The sequence below is a fragment of the Euleptes europaea genome, chromosome 12 (assembly GCF_029931775.1).
Source record: "Euleptes europaea isolate rEulEur1 chromosome 12, rEulEur1.hap1, whole genome shotgun sequence".
NCBI lineage: Eukaryota > Metazoa > Chordata > Lepidosauria > Squamata > Sphaerodactylidae > Euleptes > Euleptes europaea.
Genome location: NC_079323.1, coordinates 6111084 through 6126032, shown reverse-complemented (window position 1 = coordinate 6126032; position 14949 = coordinate 6111084). Strand labels below are relative to the sequence as shown.

Below are 14949 nucleotides of genomic sequence, written 5' to 3'. Positions count from 1 at the left end.
AAAGGGGTTTGTCTGGGTAATGCAAAGGTGGGCGACAGGGCATCTTTGCAAAGGTATAAAAGAATTGTAGAATAAGGGGATTGTGGAAATCCTGGGGTTGGGCAAAGGGGTTTGTCTGGGTAATGCAAAGGTGGGCGACAGGGCATCTTTGCAAAGGTATAAAAGAATTGTAGAATAAGGGGATTGTGGAAATCCTGGGGTTGGGCAAAGGGGTTTGTCTGGGTAATGCAAAGGTGGGCGACAGGGCATCTTTGCAAAGGAATAAAAGAATTGTAGAATAAGGGGATTGTGGAAATCCTGGGGTTGGGCAAAGGGGTTTGTCTGGGTAATGCAAAGGTGGGCGACAGGGCATCTTTGCAAAGGTATAAAAGAATTGTAGAATAAGGGGATTGTGGAAATCCTGGGGTTGGGCAAAGGGGTTTGTCTGGGTAATGCAAAGGTGGGCGACAGGGCATCTTTGCAAAGGAATAAGGGAATTGTAGAATAAGGGGATGGTGGAAATCCTGGGGTCGGGCAAAGGAGGCTGCCTGGGAAATGCAAAGGTGGGCGACAAGGCATCTTTGCAAAGGAATAAGGGAATTGTAGACGCTTTGGGGGATTTGGCAACAGTAAATGTAGGCTGTCGAGGGTGTTTTTTCACGTGCATGTGCATCACGGGGCTGCTGGTTAAAGCTGCTTTCTCAAGTTACTTGTGCAGTCTGTGTACACGTGACTCTTCTTTACATGAGTGCTGAGTAATTCCCATGTTGCATTCAATGCGTGACTCAATAAAGGAAGCCACAGCCTTCAGTTTGCAAGATCTGAGCAAGGCTGTCAAAGATAGGACATTTTGGAGGACTTTCATCCATAGGGTCGCCATGAGTCGGAAGCGACTTGACGGCACTTAACACACACACATGCTTGAACGTGCGTTTTAAGCCCCTCATTTATTCAGGGGGTGATAGCAGAGGGGGCCTTCTTTATTTATATTAGTCCAGGGTTTTCTTTGTAAAGTGAATGTATGTTGGCTCTTTCTTACCTGCAGATGTAGGACACGTACATGCAGATTGCTCATGCATTCACTATAATGTGTGTACATATCACAAGCTGTGGAAAAGGTAGTGCTCACTGTTCTATGTTGTAATATTAAGTAAAGTAAAGGTAGTCCCCTGTCAAGCACCGGGTCATTCCTGACCCATGGGGCGATGTCACATCCCAACGTTTACTAGGCAAACTATGTTTACGGCAGGGGTGGGGAACCTTTTTCCTGCCACGCAGGAGCCAGGTCCCTCTTCGCCACCGGCGGGAGGTTTTTGGGGTGGAGCCTGAGGAGGGCAGGGTTTGGGGAGGGACTTCAATGCCATAGAGTCCAGTTGCCAAAACGACCGTTTTCTCCAGATAAACTGATCTCTGTCGCCTGGAGATCAGTTGTAATAGCAGGAGATCTCCAGCTAGTTCCTGGAGGTTTTGGAAATCAGCACAGGAGCGAATAAATATTACAAAGTGCAAATATTTATGTAAATCGCTACAACATATAGCATAAAGTCACAACTATGTGAGCAGTGGGGTGCCTCAGGGATCTGTGTTGGGCTGGTGCTTTTTCTCCTGTTCATCAATGACCTGGAGTTGAGGTTGAACAGTGAAGTAGTCAAGTTTGCAGATGACACCAAATTATTTAGGGTGGTTAAAACACCTCTCCCATAATACTAGAACACGGGGTCATCTGCTAAAGCTGGAGGGTGAGAGATTCAAAACAGATGAAAGGAAGTATTTTTTCACACAACGCATAGTTAAATTGCGGAACTCCCTGCCCCAGGATGTGATGATGGCTGCCAGCTTGGAAGGCTTTCAGAGGGGAGTGGACATGTTCCTGGAGGAGAGGGGCATTCATGGCTACTAGTAAAAATGGATACTAGTCATGATGCATACCTGTTCTCTCCAGGATCAGAGGAGTATGCCTATTCTATTAGGTGCTGTGGAGCACAGGCAGGATAATGCTGCTGCAGTCTTCTTGTTTGTGGGCTTCCTAGAGGCACCTGGTTGGCCACTGTATGAACAGACTGCTGGACTTGATGGGCCTTGGTCTGATCCAGCAGGGCCTTTCTTATGTTCTTAACTATTCACTTACTGAAACTAACAACCTAAACAATCTATCCTACTATATACAACGTATATTACAACAATCAGGCTGGAACAAACCAGACTGAAGATTCAGTGTATAGGTATAGTCCTTAGATCATTTTCAGTCATCACAGGGAAGTTCTTGGTTTCTCTTCAAGCTTTGTAATAATATTACATGCACAGTGGTGTCTTTTTTCTTTCCAGTACCTGGAGGTTGGCAACCCTAACCACGGGTGATAATTTGCACATGTAAATGGGGGGGGGGGTGATGTGATGCAAAAGAAGGGGGATTGCTGTCAAGTTGGAGCTGATTTATGACAACCCTGTAGGGTTTTCAAGACAAGGAACATTCAGAGGCAGTTTGCCGTTGCCTGCCTTTGCTTAGCAACCCTGGACTTTCTTGGTGGCCTCCCATGAAGTATTAATCAGGGCTGACCCAGCATAATGTAGTGGTTAAGAGCAGTGGACTCTAGTCTGGAGAACCGGGGTTGATTCCCGACTCCTCCACATAAAACCAGCTGGGTGAACTTGGACTCGTCACGGTTCTCTCTGAAAGTAGGGTATGAAAACCAACTCTTCTTCTAGATGAGGGGTCCTCAGCCTGGTGCCTGTGGGTGCCGTGGCACTTGCCTACACCTTTTCTAGCACCCGCCAAATGATTTTAGCAAGTGGATTGGACCAAGTAGGGCATTTGCTGACTTTGAACACATGAAGCTTCCTTCTACTGCATCAGACCTCCCTTGGTCCATCAAAGTCAGTATTGTCTACTCAGACCAGCAGCGGCTCTCCAGGGTCTCAGGCAGAGGTCTTTCACATCACCTACTTGCCTAGTCCCTTTAACTGGAGATGCTGGGGCTTGAACCTGGGACCTTTTGCATGCCAAGCAGATGCTCTACCACTGAGCCACAGGCCCCTTGTAGTTTGGGATAGTATTTCAGCATTTGTGTAAAAACTCACCTTGTTCCTTTTGGGCTTTAGCATTTCTTTTTCACCTGCAGGGCATGCGGTTGCAACGAGGCCTTGACTGAAAATGTTTGGGGCACGCTGCATATACGTATCTCTTCGGCGTTGTTCCTCTGCCCCATGCCCTAGGCATGCTGCAACTGCCAAGCTCCTCCGTGTTCAGGAAGCGTTGGAAGTCCACAACCCAACCGAAAATGACATTAAAGTCCAGGTAGGTGGATCAAGTGGGAAAGAGGGGGACCTGAAAAAATTTGCATTCTTCATATAGAATATAGCATGTATGCTTTTCTAAGTACGGCTGTTATTTAGCCCTGACCTGGATGGGTCAGGGTAGCCTGATCCCAACAGCTCTTGGAAGCTAAGCATAAGAAAGGCCATGCTGGATCAGACCAAGGCCCCTCAGGTCCAGCAGTCTTCTCACACATTGGCCAACCAGGTGCTTCTAGGAAGCCCAAGAACAAGAAAACTGCAGCAGCACCATCCTGCCTGTGTTCCACAGCACCCAATAGAATAGGCATGCTCCTCTGATCCTGGAGAGAATAGGTATACATCATGACTAGTATCCATTTTTACTAGTAGCCATTAATACCCCTCTCCTCCATAAACATGTCCCCTCCCCTCTTAAAGCCTTCCATGTTGGCAGCCATCACTACATCCTGTGGCAGGGAGTTCCACAGTTTAACTATGCATTGTGTGAAGAAATACTTCCTTTTATCAATTTTGAATCTCACACCCTCCAGCTTCAGCAGATGACCCCACGTTCTGGTATTAGAGAGGGAGAAAAGCAGGGTTGGCCCTGGTTAATACTTGGATGGGAGACCACCAAGGTAGTCCAGGGTTGCTACGCAGAGGCAGGCTATGGCAAAACACCTCTGTATGTCTTTTGCCCTGGCCTGGGTGGCCCAGGCTAGCCTGATCTCATCAGATCTTGGAAGCTAAGCATGATCGGCCCTGGTTAATATTTGGATTGGAGACCACTGGGGAAGTCTAGTGTCGCTACTCAGAGGCAAGCAGTAGAAAACCACCACTGAGGGTCTTTTGCCCTAATCTTTTGCCCAGGCTAGCCTGATCTCATCAGATCTCAGAAGCTAAGCAGGGTCAGCACTGCTCAGTACTTGGATGGGAGACCACCAAGGAAATCTTGAGTTTCTACGCAGTCAGTATTTTAAGAATTTTAAATACTTTAAGTATTTGAAGGGCTGTCACTTTGAGGAGGGCAGGGAGCTGTTCCTGTTGGCGGCAGAGGAGAGGACTCACAATAATGGGTTTAAATTGCGGGCAGAAAGATACCGGCTGGATATTAGGAAACAATTATTATTATATTATTATACTGTAAGAGTTTTATACAGTAAGGGAGCCAACGTGTAGTAATTAAGAGCGGTGGTTTGGAGCAGTGGACTCTGATCTGGAGAACCGGGTTTCCTCACTCCTCCACATGAAGCCAGCTAGGTGACCTTGGGCTAATCACACTCTCTCAGCCTCACCTACCTCTTCGCCTTCTTCAAGAGTTCTCTTTGCACCCCCCTCCACCAAAATGGCAGAAGAAGAAACTATCTTGTGAGATTGGTTCTTGTAGGTTATCCGGGCTGTGTAACCGTGGTCTTGGAATTTTCTTTCCTGACGTTTCGCCAGCAACTGTGGCAGGCATCTTTAGAGTAGTAACACTGAAGGACAGTGTCTCTCAGTGTCAAGGGTGTAGGAAGAGTAATATATAGTCAGAAAGGGGTTGGGTTTGAGCTGAGTATTGTCCTGCAAAAGTATTGTCCTGTAAGTATCAAGATAATGTGCTAATGAGGGTATGGTATGTTAATATGGAACCATTGTATCCTGAAGTGATCTGTTAATGTGTGTAATCCAAAGCTAATCTGTATGGCTATTGTTGAATGTTGTCTTTGTCAGCCTGGAGGTTTTTCAGGGCAGGAAGCCAAGCCTTATTCATTCTTAAACTCTCCTCTTTTCTGTTAAAGTTGTGCTGATGTTTATGAATTTCAATGGCTTCTCTGTGCAATCTGACAAAATAGTTGGTAGAATTGTCCAGTCTTTCAGTGTCTTGGAATAAGACCCTGTGTCCTGTTTGTGTCAGTCCATGTTCAGCCACTGCTGATTTCTCAGGTTGGCCAAGTCTGCAGTATCTTTCATGTTCTTTTATCCTTGTTTGTATGCTGCGTTTTGTGGTCCCGATGTAAACTTCTCCACAGCTGCAAGGTATACGATATACTCCTGCAGAGGTGAGGGGGTCTCTTTTGTCTTTTGCTGATCGTAGCATTTGTTGTATTTTCTTGGTGGGTTTAAACACTTTCTTGATACCCTTGTCATCCGTAAAACAAACCTTCAGTTAGGTCACAAGGTCTACCGGAAACCAACTCACACAGATCGCTACTTACACAAAAACTCCAACCACCACCCCCGACAGAAAAGAGGAATAATCAAAACATTAATGGACCGTGCAAGACGGATCTGTGAACCACAGTTTCTCAAGGAAGAAACTAATCATCTAAATCACGCACTGCTAGCAAACGGCTACTCCAAGAATGAAATCAGAAGGGCCATTAAACCAAACAAAAATCAGAAAACTCAAGAAAAACAGTCTCCCATAGGAAAGGTATTCTTGCCATTTATTAAAGGAGTCACTGATAGGATGGAGAAACTTTTGAAAAAACATAACCTACAAACAGTGTTTAAACCCACCAAGAAAATACAACAAATGCTACGATCAGCAAAAGACAAAAGAGACCCCCTCACCTCTGCAGGAGTATATCGTATACCTTGCAGCTGTGGAGAAGTTTACATCGGGACCACAAAACGCAGCATACAAACAAGGATAAAAGAACATGAAAGATACTGCAGACTTGGCCAACCTGAGAAATCAGCAGTGGCTGAACATGGACTGACACAAACAGGACACAGGGTCTTATTCCAAGACACTGAAAGACTGGACAATTCTACCAACTATTTTGTCAGATTGCACAGAGAAGCCATTGAAATTCATAAACATCAGCACAACTTTAACAGAAAAGAGGAGAGTTTAAGAATGAATAAGGCTTGGCTTCCTGCCCTGAAAAACCTCCAGGCTGACAAAGACAACATTCAACAATAGCCATACAGATTAGCTTTGGATTACACACATTAACAGATCACTTCAGGATACAATGGTTCCATATTAACATACCATACCCTCATTAGCACATTATCTTGATACTTACAGGACAATACTTTTGCAGGACAATACTCAGCTCAAACCCAACCCCTTTCTGACTATATATTACTCTTCCTACACCCTTGACACTGAGAGACACTGTCCTTCAGTGTTACTACTCTGAAGATGCCTGCCACAGTTGCTGGCGAAACGTCAGGAAAGAAAATTCCAAGACCACGGTTACACAGCCCGGATAACCTACAAGAACCAATGAACTCTGACCGTGAAAGCCTTCGACAATATCTTGTGAGAGTTTGGGAAGCTTATGGGGGGGTGCGGCTTGATGCACTATTCTTAAAACCGCAGGGGCAGCCAAGAGGTAAGGGGGGCTATCCCCTCCAGTTCCTGGGTGGGTATAGCAGGTAAGCAGGGTATGTTGCTGTTCCCCACAATCTACTGCCTGAGGTAACTCCCTCAAGTTTTCTCCTCCTCGAGCTGACCCTGACTATTCCTGCCCCGTGCTTCGCTGTTCAGTTGAGGCTGTACCTCAGGCCCTTTTGACTGACCCGTAAGGTCAAAGTTCACCTCCCTATATCACCTCCTCACTCTTTTTCTCTCTTCTCACTTCCAGGGTTGGGTGCGGTCCGTACGGTCCCAGAAAGACATCTTATTTCTGCACGTCAACGACGGCTCCTCTTTGGAAAGTCTCCAAGTAGTTGCTGACCCCGGATTGGAACCCAGGTTGGCTGAACTGAATGAATGAGTACATTGTGGGCCAGCATTGGCTGGCCTCAAGCCTAAATGAGTCCTGTTGGTATGCCAGCTGGTGGTTGGATCTCCACAATCTGTCAATGAAAGATGTTTCCTGGTTCCTTTCACTCAGAATGGGCTATACCAACCAGTAGTTGCATCTCCACAGTCTCTGGCAGAGAAAGCTCTTTCCCGGTTCTTCTCACTCAGAATGGGCTATGCTGGCTGGTAGTTGTCCTCCGCAGTCTCTGGCAGAGAAAGATCTTTCCTGGTTCACCTCACTCAGAATGGGCTATGGTGGCTGACGGTTGGATCTTTGCAGTCTCTAGCAGAGAACGATCTTTCCCGGTTCATCTCACTCTGAATGGGGTATGCCAGCTGGTAGTTGGATCTCCGCAGTCTCTGCCGGAGAAGGATCTTTCCTGGTTCACCTCACTCAGAATGGGCTATGTTGGCTGACGGTTGGATCTTTGCAGTCTCTGGCAGAGAACGATCTTTCCCGGTTCATCTCACTCTGAATGGGGTATCCCAAATAGTAGTTGGATCTCCGCAGTCTCTGCTGGAGAAAGATCTTTCCCGGCACCTGTTCACTGACATCTTTCAAGCAGAGTGATATCCAAGGTCCAACCTGAGACCTGGGTGCAAAGCATGCATTCTAACACCGAACAGTAGCTCCTCTCCATAACAGTGGTATTGTTTTACATCTGGCATTTCTGCAATGGAAGCCCCGTCTGTTTGGCTATGGTGATTAGAATTGCAAATGCTCCGTTCAGTGTGCAGCGTGCAACTCTGGAGCTCAACAGGCCCACGGTCTCTTCTCCTCACCCTCCCAGTCGACGAAATCTCTCGAGTGTCGCTTTTAGTCTCGTAACCAGTCTAAGATCCGTGCAGAGCTTGTATCTCTGATGCTCGAAGAACTGCTTCATTAAATGTACATAATGACGTTCCGGAGAAAAATTTCCCCCTGCAATTATGCTAAAGTTCTTAATTACAGTCTTTCATGCTATGGTTTTGCAGCCTCCGCAGCTGCATTTTGGGAAAATGGAAAGCGTCAGAGCCAAATGACATGCGGCAGAGTGTCAGACCGGTCCTGACTCATCCCTGCGTGTCCCCTAGTCCCTCATTCGCAATCTCATTTTTGCACCAAGTTACCACTGTAAGGGCCTTCTCGAGAGACTTTTACACTGCCTGGGTAAATCATTTTGCCTGCTGGTTGCTAATAGATTTTTTTAAACCATTTCAGACACAATTGTATGTGTCCCGTTTGTGATGCAGGGTTGAACTGTTTTTTCTGAAAACCCCTTTCTCTCGTTCTTAAGTGTGGAACAGTTAGAGTGGTTCCTCAGTGGAACAGGCTTCCTTGGGAGGTGGTAAGCTCTCCTTCCCTGGAGGTTTTTAAGCAGAGGCTAGATGGCCATCTGTCAGCAATGCTGATTCTGTGACCTTAGGCAGATCATGAGAGGGAGGGCAGGAAGGATTGCATCAGTGTTTGGCTCTCGTGGCCCTTTCTTGCATGCCCAGGGTAGTGCTGATCACCACTTTGGGGTCAGGAAGCAATTTTCCTCCAGGCCAGATTGCCCGGGGATTCTGGAGGGTGTGTGTGTGGGTTTTTGGTTTTTTTTGCCATCTTCTGGGCGTGGAGTAGGGGTCACTGGGGGTGTAGGAGGGAGGTAGTTGTGAATTTCCTGCATTGTGCAGGGGGTTGAACTGGATCCTGAACTAGATCCTGGTGGCCCCTTCCAACTTTGATTCTATAAGTGTCTGGTGAACTTTTGAATCACTGCAGAATAATGTTTGGAATATCTGCAGTACTTAGGCCTGCCAAACTCCAGGTAAGGCCTGGAGATGTCCCGGAATTACAACTGATCTCCAGACGATAGCGTTCTCCTGGAGGAAGAGCTGCTCTGGAGGGTGGACTCTATCGCATTATACTCCACTGAGGTCCCTCCCCAGGCTCCACCCCAAATCTCCAGGAATTTCTCAGCCCAGACTTGGCAACCTTAGCCGTGCTTCTGAATACACCTCTTTTGATTACCCTGCCCATTTCCCAAGCATTCCCTTCCTTCAATCTCATTTTAAAAAACAGGTTTTTTATATATCGTTGTATTGCAATATCAGTATATTGCAAAAGTTGGAGCCATTTTTTAATGGTGTAGTGGTTAGTGGTGTACTGGTTAAGAGCGGTGATTTGGAGTGGCGGGCTCTAATCTGGAGAACCAGGTTCGATTTTCCAATCCTCCACACGAGCAGTGGACTCTAATCTGGAGAACCAGGTTCGATTCCTCACTCTTCCACATGAAGCCTGCTGGGTGACCTTGGGCTGCTAGTCACAGCCCTCTCCAAATTCTCTCAGCCCCACCTACCTCACAAGGTATCTGTTGTGGGGAGGGGAAGGGAAGGCGATTGTAAGCCGGTTTGAGACCCCTTAAAGGTAGAGAAAATTGGGGTATAAAAACCAACTCTTCTTTTTCTTCTTAGTGGGTAGTCAAAAGCAAGGCCCTAGTTTTCAGCCTGAACCACCTCACAGGGTTCTTGGGTGGGTTAAATGGAATTAATTTCATGGATAAGGGTAGGGGGATACAAGTGTGGTGATTTTTCCCCCCCTTCCTTGTTTGTGTTCACACAGGGAGCTGACTTTTGGAAGTTCTGTGGAAGTGCAAGGGAAGCTGACCAGAAGCCCTCACAAAAGGCAAAACGTGGAACTGGCAGCAAAAAGTATTCGTCTTGTGGGGTCTTGCGATGTGCTGGTAAGGGCCAACTTTTGTCGCGCTGGAGGAGCCCAAATGGAATTTAATACCACTAAATAGAAGAAGAGTTTGTTTTTATACGCCGACTTTCTCTACCACTTAAGGGAGACTCAAACCGACTTACAATCACCTTCCCTTCCCCTCCCCACAACAGACACCCTGTGAGGTAGGTGGGGCTGAGAGAGTTCTGAGAGAACTGTGACTGGCCCATGGTCACATGGCTTCATGTGGAGGAGTGGGGAATCAAACCCTGTTCACCAGATTAGCGTCCGCTGCTCATGTGGAGGAATGGGGAATCAAACCCGATTCTTCAGATTAGAGTCTGGTTCAGGCCATGGTTTTCTCATTACAAGAATGCGTTTGGCCCTTGGACTCTCGTACACTCTCTCCCCTTTCCCTTACATGTGGCTTGGGGGACTTCCTGGTCCCCCCCAAACCACAGTTAGTTATGATGTCCAAGTTTGCCAAAATAAAAATCCAGTGGGAGAGTTGGGGGGTGGCATGCAATGTTGGCTGCATTCCTATGCCACTTCCTGGACATTGGGTAGCTCTAGGAGTTACTGAACGCTGTTGGGATACTTGATTTAAATCTAACTCTATGGTTCTCTTCCCACCCCTGATATCCCCTTTCTTGGTATTTAGACATTCCCACTGAAGTACAAAACACGTCACCCCCTAGACTATCTCCGGCAATTCCCTCATCTCCGATGCAGAAGCAATTCTTTGAGCGCACTCCTGAGGATACGCAGCGAAGCAACGGCTGCAATCCACTCTTTTTTCACGGTAACCTTCATTTTGTACTTACGTGGAACTAAGTGAATCGGGTTCTTTGGGAAATCCAAACCTGACTCCCCTAAGGAAGGGGCCATGGCTCAGTGGTAGAGCATCTTGCTTGGCATGCAGAAGGTCCCAGGTTCAATCCCCAGCATCTCCAGTTAAAGGGACTAGGCAAGTAGATGGTGTGAAAGACCTCAGCCTGAGACCCTGGAGAACTGCTGCCGGTCTGGGTAGAAAATACTGACTTTGATGGACTGGGGGTCTGATTCAGTATAAGGCAGCTTCATGTGTTCATGTGACTCCAGAATGCCAAAAAGACAGTTCTGTGGGTTCTAGCTCAAATCAAGCCTGAACTCTTCCCTAGAAGCTAAAATGACCAAACTATCGTACTTTGGTCCCATTATGAGAAGACAAAAGTTAATGAAAAATACAATAATGCTTGGAAAAGCGGAAGGCAGCAGGAAATGAGGGAAAGACCCAACAGGAGAATGGATTAAAGTAAGCCACGACTTTCAGTTTGTAAAACCTGAGCCGGGCTGCCAATGTTAGGATGGTTTGGAAGTCATTACATAAGATCATCAGAAAGGCCCTGCTGGATCAGACCAAGGTCCATCAAGTCCAGCAACCTGTTCACACAGTGGCCAGCCAGGTGCAGTGGACTCTAATCTGGTGAACCAGGTATGATTCCCTACTCCTCCACGTGAAGCCTGCTGGGTGACCTTGGGCTAGTCACAATTCTCTCCAAACTCTCTCAGCCCCACCTACCTCACAGGGTGTCTGTTCAGTAAAAATTACAGTAAAAATACAAAGTTTACATTCCTCTGGATGGGCCATACTGGGGAAAATTCTTTAGACAGAGAGCATAGCAGCATAGTCTGCTAAAGAACTCCCAACTACTGAACAATTTCTACCCCCTTATATACTCTTTTAGAGCTGAGTAGCCATGGGAATGTAATCTGTTCCCATCTATTACAACTTTCACATCAAATATTTCCCAAGGATCAAAGGACATCATTCACATACATCAAAAATACAAATCAAACAAAATTTCCCTTTCATATGCATTCTGTCTATCTTCCCATTCATTATATCATTATATCTGCAAGGTTATAGCTATAGTTATATCTGCAAGGTTATAGTTAGCTGATAATGATATACATTCATAATCAAGTTCTCACTAACTTCAAATATCGAGCTAGATAACGATAAATGCCTAAATATATAATAGGGTGAGAAATACTTTTTATTCACACAAAGGATGTGAGAAACAATGCTGAGGTACCCAAATATTGGATCTCTATTACCCCCCACTAATTTCAATGTTAAAGAGACAAAAGGTTTCCTTCTAATTTTCTTGTTTACTTTAGTGAAGGTTGTATTGGCTGAACGCCTAGGATCAGAGGGTGCATTCTGCCTCTGCATCACTTTCAACTTTCAGTGAGACCAAAACAATGTACAGCTACACTTGCCATGTTCCCAGAAGGAGAATAACTTCAGTTGCCATACATTGCAAGCATTTGATATATTTGTTAATTCAATGTGTGCCTAACAGTGTTACACAAGCAACCCTGAGGTCTGAATTTATGAATTAGCCTTCATAGCTAGGCTTGCCAGCTCCGGGTTAGGAAGTACCTGGAGATTTTTGGGGTGGAGCCTGAGGACAGCAGGGTTTGAGGAGGGGAGAGATTTTAATGGGGCATAATGCCATAGAGTCCGCCTTCCAAAGCAGCCATTTTCTCCAGGGGAACTAATCTCTGTCGCCAAAAGATCAGTTGTAATAGCGGGAGATCTCCAGCCACCCCCTGGAGGTTTAACTATTAAGCAAGGGCGTGTTGCATATAATAGCTGGCTAAATCTCCTGTTATCACACAGTATTTCAACACGCAGGATCCTGTCTCTTTATAGTTATTTGATAAGCTTGTGTTAGTTGTAATATTGCAAGGTTTCTTTGTTTATAATGATGATTCTGTGAACTGGAAGTACTTGTCTATGTGAGCATAAGAAAAATATTTATAAAAATAACAAAAGGAATTTTTGTGGCTGCGTGTTGAAATACTGTGTGATAACAGGAGATTAACCTGGAGGTTGGCAAGCCTGCACATAGCACTGTGTTGCGGCAGGTGGGTTTTTGGAAACGGTTGGAGACTTTTCTAGTTATCTCCTGGATGGGAAAGCTTTTCATGTTTTAAAAAAGGAATATTCCATCTCTGACCACTAGATGGGAGTATTGGCATGCCTTTAACTTTACTATGATGAGACATTAGGAAATAATTGGGGCCAAATTTAGGGCAGAAGGACACATGCTTTTTTGATGAGTTGCGTTGGCTTTCCCCGCAGCCAAACAGAAGCCGGAACAGGCTTTGAATTTAAACCGTTTCCAGTCTTGTATTTGTTAGGCTGCAGCACTGAAGGCATCCCCAAAGTTCAGTTATCCCTCATTAAAAACTGAACTACAGTGACGTTGGCCTAGTTTTAGAAACAACAAAAGTACAATTACTTTATGTGGGACATGATGATGGACAAAATATTGGTCTATAGAAAACAGGGTTGCCGACCTCACGGTTCTAGCTGGAGATCTTCTGCTATTACAATTGGTCTCCAGCCGACAGAGATCAGTCCACCTGGAGAAAACGGCTGCTTTGGCAATTGGACTCTATGGCATTGGAGCCCCTCCCCAAACCCCGCCCTCCTCAGGCTCCGCCCCAAAAACCTCCCGCTGGAGGCGAAGAAAGACTCGGCAACCCTAATAAAACAACATGAGATGGGGAAGTTTTTAAGTTATGGCAACGTTTTATAAACACCGTTTATGGTATACTGCGTTAAGTGTTTTGAACACATGAAGATGCCTTATACTGAATCAGACCCTTGGTCCATCAAAGTCAGTATTGTCTACTCACACCGGAAGTGGCTCTCCAGGGTCTCGGGCAGAGGTCTTTCACATCACCTACTTACCTGGTCCCTTTAACTGGAGTTGCCAGGGATTGAACCTGGGACCTTCTGTATGCCAAGCAGATGCTCTACCACTGAGCTACAGCCCTTCCTTATCCCTATCCTAAGGAATAAGTCAGAAGGGAGATATGCTAAGGCTGCTGTAGTGCATAGATAGTTATTGTTGCATATTTTGTTTTTGTCCGGTATTTAATACATGCCCTGAGCTGGTAGGCTTAGACTAGCCTGATCTTGTCAGGTCTCGGAAGCTAAGCAGGGTGGGCCCTGGTTAGCACTTGGATGAGAGTCCACCAAGGAAGTGCAGGGTTGCTCTGCAGAGGCTGGCAGTGGCAAACCACCTCTGTTTGTCTCTTGCCTTGAAAACTCTATGGGGTCGCCATAAGTTGGCTGCGACTTGGCAATAATAATAATAATAATAATATAGTTTGTATTTTTCTAATAATAAAAAAACAAAATGCGGCGGGGGACCTGGCAACCCTAAAGTAGAGCCTTGTTCTCCGCACCCCACATTTTTGGTTATTCACAGCTGTTAGACATTTCATTGGGGAGGGGCCGTGGATCAGTGGTAGAGGACCTGCTTGGCATGCAGAAGGTCCCAGGTTCAGTCCCCGGCATCTCCAGTTAAAAAGGGCCAGGCAGTAGGTGATGTGAAATACTCTTGTTTAAACTATGGAGAGACATGGGGAGGGGTTGTGGCTCAGTAGCAGAGCATCCTCTTGGCATGCAGAAGGTCCCAGGTTCAATCTCCAGCATCTCCAGTTAAAAAGGACCAGGTAGTAGGCGATGTGAAAGATGCCTGCCTTGAGACCCTGGAGAACCACTGCTTGTCTGAGTAGACAGTACTTGTTGTTGGGTTTGTCTTGATATGCTGACTTTCTCTACCTTTTTTTAAGGAGAATCAAACCAGCTTGCAATCTCCTTCCCTTCCTCTCCCCACAACAGACACTTTGTGAGGCTAAGAGTTCGGAGAGAACTGTGACTAGCCCAAGGTCACCCAGCTGGCTTCGTGTGTAGGAGTGGGGAAACAAACCCAGTTCAACAGATTAGAGTGCGCTACTCATGTGAAGGAGCGGGGAATCAAACCCGGTTCTCCAGATTAGATCCACCACTCCTAACTGCTACAACATGCTGACCTTGATGGACCAAGAGTCTGATTCAGTATAAGGCAGCTTCATGTGTGTTCATGTATGTACATCTAGTGTAGCATCCTATTGAACACAGTGGACCAATTCGTCTCATGCAGTGTGAGGCAGTTTGGTAGCTTAAGAATTGCATGCAGGCTCTTTTTTTTTTAATAATTTTTTTATTTTTTTTCCAAATAATCATTATATATTCCATGACACATTTTAAAAAGTATAGTTCTTTAACTTCCCCTCCCCCCTCTGATCTTTTAGTTAACATTTTTTTCTCTTTGTATTGTTTTTCTAATTCAGTTATAACAAAAACCGTCAATATCCAATATATCCGTTCTGAATTAGATCAAAATACATTTGTTAAGAATTGCATGCAGGCTCAAAAAGATTGGGG

The 14949-nt window shown here is 45.7% G+C and overlaps 1 protein-coding gene across 1 annotated transcript in view; it reads left to right on the top strand.

Moving 5' to 3' along the window:
* The first annotated feature begins 3130 nt into the window (after positions 1 to 3130).
* Positions 3131 to 14949, top strand: part of NARS2 (asparaginyl-tRNA synthetase 2, mitochondrial) — a 45341-nt gene continuing 33522 nt past the window's right edge. The window contains exons 1-4 of the mRNA XM_056858615.1: positions 3131 to 3274; positions 6831 to 6940; positions 9576 to 9696; positions 10339 to 10479. Coding sequence (XP_056714593.1) covers positions 3131 to 3274; positions 6831 to 6940; positions 9576 to 9696; positions 10339 to 10479 — 516 coding nt within the window. The remainder of the gene's footprint in view (positions 3275 to 6830; positions 6941 to 9575; positions 9697 to 10338; positions 10480 to 14949) is intronic.